The following is a 6,000-nucleotide window of genomic DNA, read 5'->3' as shown; positions in this document are numbered from 1 at the left end:
GAAGAGATGATGATGGTGGGAGGAGGTGGGAGAGGGAGGCTGGGTAGGAGTTTGGAGCTGACAGATAAAACATATGGAAGAAAACAGGGTATTTCAGTATCGAAATCTATTAAGTCTAATTCCTCTGGACTCTGGATGGGGACAGGAACATGGACAGGGACAGGGAGAGGGAGAGGGAGAGGGAGAGGGAGAGGGAGAGGGATAGGGAGAGGGACAGGGAGAGGGACAGGGAGAGGGACAGGGAGAGGGACAGGGAGAGGGACAGGGAGAGGGACAGGGAGAGGGAGAGGGAGAGGGAGAGGGAGAGGGACAGGGAGAGGGACAGGGAGAGGGACAGGGAGAGGGACAGGGAGAGGGACAGGGAGAGGGAGAGGGAGAGGGAGAGGGACAGGGAGAGGGACAGGGAGAGGGAGAGGGAGAGGGAGAGGGAGAGGGACAGGGAGAGGGACAGGGAGAGGGACAGGGAGAGGGACAGGGAGAGGGAGAGGGAGAGGGGCAGGGACAGGGACAGGGACAGGGACAGGGAGAGGGAGAGGGAGAGGGAGAGGGGCAGGGACAGGGAGAGGGAGAGGGAGATGGACATGGACATGGACATGGACATGGACAGGGACAGGGACATGGACATGGACATGGACATGGACATGGACAGGGACAGGGACATGGACAGGGACAGGGACAGGGACATGGACATGGACATGGACATGGACATGGACATGGACAGGGACAGGGACATGGACATGGACATGGACATGGACATGGACAGGGACAGGGACATGGACAGGGACAGGGACAGGGACATGGACATGGACATGGACATGGACATGGACATGGACATGGACATGGACATGGAGAGGGAGAGGGAGAGGGACAGGGACAGGGAGAGGGAGAGGAAGAGGGACAGGGAGAGGGAGAGGAAGAGGGAGAGGGAGAGGGGCAGGGACATGGACATGGACATGGACATGGACAGGGACAGGGACATGGACATGGACAGGGACAGGGACATGGACAGGGACAGGGACAGGGACATGGACATGGACATGGACATGGACAGGGACAGGGACATGGACAGGGACAGGGACAGGGACATGGACATGGACATGGACATGGAGAGGGAGAGGGAGAGGGACAGGGACAGGGAGAGGGAGAGGAAGAGGGACAGGGAGAGGGAGAGGAAGAGGGACATGGACATGGACAGGGAGAGGGAGAGGGAGAGGGAGAGGGACAGGGAGAGGGAGAGGGAGAGGGAGAGGGAGAGGAAGAGGGACAGGGAGAGGGAGAGGGACATGGACAGGGACAGGGACAGGGACAGGGGGCGGGACAGGAACAGGGACAGGGAGAGGGAGAGGGAGAGGGACAGGGAGAGGGAGAGGGAGAGGGACAGGGACAGGGACAGGGACAGGGACAGGGGGCGGGACAGGAACAGGGACAGGGACAGGGACAGGGACAGGGACAGGGAGAGGGAGAGGAAGAGGAAGAGGAAGAGGGAGAGGGAGAGGGAGAGGGAGAGGGAGAGGGACAGGGACAGGGACAGGGGGCGGGACAGGGACAGGAACAGGGACAGGGAGAGGGACAGGGACAGGGACAGGGAGAGGGAGAGGGAGAGGAAGAGGGAGAGGGAGAGGGACAGGGACAGGGAGAGGGAGAGGGAGAGGGAGAGGGAGAGGGAGAGGAAGAGGGAGAGGGAGAGGAAGAGGGACATGGACAGGGACAGGAACAGGGAGAGGGAGAGGAAGGGACATGGACAGGGAGAGGGAGAGGGAGAGGGAGAGGGAGAGGGAGAGGGAGAGGGACAGGGACAGGGAGAGGGAGAGGAAGAGGGACAGGGAGAGGGAGAGGAAGAGGGACATGGACAGGGAGAGGAAGAGGGACAGGGACAGGAACAGGGAGAGGGACATGGACAGGGACATGGACAGGGAGTAGGAGAGGGAGAGGGACAGGGAGAGGGACATGGAGAGGGAGAGGGACATGGACAGGGACAGGGAGAGGGAGAGGGAGAGGGAGAGTGACAGGGACAGGGACAGGGAGAGGAAGAGGGAGAGGGAGAGGGAGAGGGACAGGGACAGGGAGAGGGAGAGGGAGAGGGAGAGGGAGAGGAAGAGGGAGAGGGACAGGGACAGGGAGAGGGAGAGGAAGAGGGACATGGACAGGGACAGGAACAGGGAGAGGGAGAGGAAGGGACATGGACAGGGAGAGGGAGAGGGAGAGGGAGAGGGAGAGGGACAGGGACAGGGAGAGGGAGAGGAAGAGGGAGAGGGAGAGGGAGAGGAAGAGGGACATGGACAGGGAGAGGGACAGGGACAGGAACAGGGAGAGGGACATGGACAGGGACATGGACAGGGAGTAGGAGAGGGACAGGGACAGGGAGAGGGACATGGAGAGGGAGAGGGACATGGACAGGGACAGGGAGAGGGAGAGGGAGAGGGAGAGGGAGAGTGACAGGGACAGGGACAGGGACAGGGACAGGGACAGGGAGAGGGAGAGGGAGAGGGAGAGGGAGATGGACAGGGACAGGGATATGGACATGGACATGGAGAGGGACATGGACATGGACAGGGACAAGGACATGGACAGGGACAGGGACATGGACAGGGAGAGGGAGAGGGAGAGGGACATGGACAGGGATATGGACATGGACATGGACAGGGACAGGGACAGGGACATGGACATGGACATGGACATGGACATGGACAGGGACAGGGACAGGGACATGGACAGGGACAGGGACAGGGACATGGACAGGGAGAGGGAGAGGGACATGGACAGGGACAGGGAGAGGGAGAGGGAGAGGGACATGGACAGGGAGAGGGAGAGGGACAGGGACATGGACATGGACATGGACATGGACAGGGACATGGACATGGACAGGGACAGGGACAGGGACATGGACAGGGACATGGACATTCTGAGCCTTCAGCTGACTCTTAGCTGAAGGCTCAGAAGCGACAACTATTTTGGCAGAAGGCTCTGGGAGGACAGGGAGAGGAAGAGGGACATGGACAGGGACAGGGACATGGACAGGGACAGGGATATGGATATGGACATGGAGAGGGAGAGGGAGAGGGAGAGGGAGAGGGAGAGGGAGAGGGAGAGGGACATGGACAGGGACAGGGACATGGACAAGGACAGGGACAGGGACAGGGACAGGGACAGGGACAGGGACAGGGACATGGACAGGGAGAGGGACATGGACAGGGATATGGACATGGACATGGAGAGGGAGAGGGAGAGGGAGAGGGAGAGGGAGAGGGAGAGGGAGAGGGAGAGGGAGATGGACAGGGACATGGACAAGGACAGGGACAGGGACAGGGACAGGGACATGGACAGGGACAGGGACAGGGAGAGGGAGAGGGAGAGGGAGAGGGAGAGGGAGAGGGAGAGGGAGAGGGAGAGGGAGAGGGACATGGACATGGACAGGGACAGGGACAGGGACATGGACATGGACATGGACATTCTGAGCCTTCAGCTGACTCTTAGCTGAAGGCTCAGAAGCGACAACTATTTTGGCAGAAGGCTCTGGCGTGGCGGCGATCATGACGGGACGAGACTCTGGAATGGACCCAACGCTCTCCAGACACAGAATCAAGGTTTCCCTCCAGCCCAGCCCTGTGGTGTCTGGGAGGTTAATGGGGTGCTGTAAAGTCCCCGGTCTGGAACAGGGTCCTCAGGGTGTTGTTATCGAGGGAGCTGGTGATGGCAAGCTGGAGGAACTCCCTCGAAAACTCTAAAAGGCTGTGGCTCTCCTGAGCCACGGAGATGAACATTACCCGTTCATCCATTTGGGTTGGTCCGATCTTCAGTCACACTGTGGTTTCCTCAGGAACAGACTCAGATTATAGATACACACTCAAACTTTTATAATAGTTCTCTGGAACAAGCTGACAGGCAGGAAGACACACATAAACGCAACACAGATTGGATAAAGACTTAAGGGGTGCATCCTAAATAGCAAACAGAAACAAGATAATTAATCATACACAGCTGGGACAAATGAACTCATAGTGATAGTAACCATAGAAACAAAAGAGTGGCGGGAAAAGAACAAAGGAAAAGAGGAACCAATCAAAACACAAACTGAAGCTCCAAACATGAATTGGCACATGACAGTTGGTCAGTGAAAACTTTGAAAATAATAGGCTTGTTGGACGTGAACCGGCGCTGCACAGACCGATCGGTGTATGCCATCAAAGTCAGGGACTTTGACCGGTCGGACTGTGCAGCACCGTCAAGTCCAACAAGCCTAATTTCTTTGCACTTCTGTCAGTTAAATAAAGGTTAAAGAGAATTAACAAATCACAGATTCTTGATTTTATTGGATTTTACAAAATGCCTCAACTTTTCTGGATTTGGGGATGACCATCTTACATGATGACTGTGTGTAAACGGACATTCCTCAGGTGACTGACGAGAGAAAGCGGAGGCATAGTGCTATGTTTGAACTGAATTCACTTCTCACTGAAGCTGCAAACGCACATCACACACATTCACGATGTTAAGCTGCTTTATGAGTTACATCATGATTCAGTCCATTACTTGTGTAGAGGAGTACCTTCAGTTTAGTCAGCGTGTGCATGTCTGCGATGAAGTCCAGCAGCTCGCTCAGATACTGCCTCAAACACTCCATGGCCGCGGTCGTACACTGCGGGACAGACATCCGTCAGTACCACACACACACACACACACACACACACACACACACACACACACACACACACACACACACTCACACACTCACACACACACACACACACACTCACACACACGATGAGGCTCACCCCGGGCAGAGCGGTGATCATGTGCTTCTGGAGGATGGTGGACTCAGCCAGCCTCGTCCCGATGTCTGAACACACAAACTGAGGACAGCAGAGGACATTACTGACTCTCACACACTGATCTCATGAGCTGTTCACAGATGTTCACACACCAGCATGTGACACCAAACCAAACACTCATCTTTAAAAAACAGTGTTTTTGGACATAATATGTGCATCTGTCATATTAGTAGTGCTAGCAACAGAAAACTAGATATGCAAGGCAAGGCAAGGCAAGGCAAGGCAAGGCAAGGCATGAACACTGTGGGCCCTATCTTACACCCGCGCAATGCAGCGCCAAGCGCGACGCAAGTGTCTTTTGCTAGTTTCAGCCCGACACAGTTATCATTTTCACGTCCTGCGCCACGTTGTTTAAACTTGTAAATGCATTTGTGCCCATGCTGGTCTGAGAACCAGGTGTGTGTTCAGGCGCATTGTTGGACCGTTGCTATTTTGAGGCAACAGAAATAGACTGAGCCGTTGACCAACTGAACCTGCTCTAAAGTCAATGTCGCAATATTTTTATGTAATGTGCGCCTATAGGCTTATTAAACACACAGGGACGCACAGCAGCACACAAACATGCCAAATATAAAAAACTAAAACGATTACAATGTAAAATATTATTATTGTGTACATAAAGATATGGAGGAATCCGGCTTGTCCCGTAGATGTTCTGCTTGCGCACTTTTACCTTGCGCACGAGCAGATCTGTTCTCGCTCCGGAGACGTGTTCTTTCCACTATCAAATTCCGTCGTGTAAATAGCGAATCCGCCATGGCGTGAGCGCAACTGACATTTAAAGGGAATGGGAGACTCTGATTGGTTTAACCCTCTCACACGTAAATCCCAAAACACTCCCATCACTCATTACGAGAATAGAGACGACTCTTTTAGACCAGCGCCGGGAGCGCCAACCATTTTTCCCATCGTTAAACTAGCAAAAGTGGATACGGACGCCCTAAGTGAACGTACGCCTGCGCTTTAGACCATGCGCAGAGATGGTTAAAATAGGGCCCTGTGTATGACAGTGACTGCAGTGAATGAGGCTGTACCTGCACCAGCAGCAGCAGGTTCGTATCGGGAATAGAGGACTTGAACTTCAGAGCCTGAAGCAGCTCCAGAACCACGATACGCGACATGTAGAACTTGTCTCTTTCCTGCATCACACGGGAGGAAGAGTCCACATAAC

At 55.1% G+C, this 6,000-nt stretch overlaps 1 protein-coding gene across 3 annotated transcripts in view; it reads right to left on the bottom strand.

The window, feature by feature from the left end:
- Window positions 1-6,000, bottom strand: part of unc79 (unc-79 homolog, NALCN channel complex subunit) — a 139,285-nt gene that overhangs the window by 16,141 nt on the left and 117,144 nt on the right. For all 3 annotated transcript variants that reach the window (XM_079633157.1, XM_079633158.1, XM_079633159.1), the window contains 3 exons: window positions 5,864-5,968; window positions 4,773-4,850; window positions 4,547-4,636 (listed from right to left, as the gene is read on the bottom strand). In XM_079633157.1, the coding sequence (XP_079489283.1) occupies window positions 4,547-4,636; window positions 4,773-4,850; window positions 5,864-5,968 (273 nt within the window). The remainder of the gene's footprint in view (window positions 1-4,546; window positions 4,637-4,772; window positions 4,851-5,863; window positions 5,969-6,000) is intronic.

Source organism: Phoxinus phoxinus (genome assembly GCF_949152265.1).
Source record: "Phoxinus phoxinus genome assembly, chromosome: 13".
Lineage (NCBI taxonomy): Eukaryota > Metazoa > Chordata > Actinopteri > Cypriniformes > Leuciscidae > Phoxinus > Phoxinus phoxinus.
This window is presented reverse-complemented; position numbering and strand designations above follow the sequence as displayed.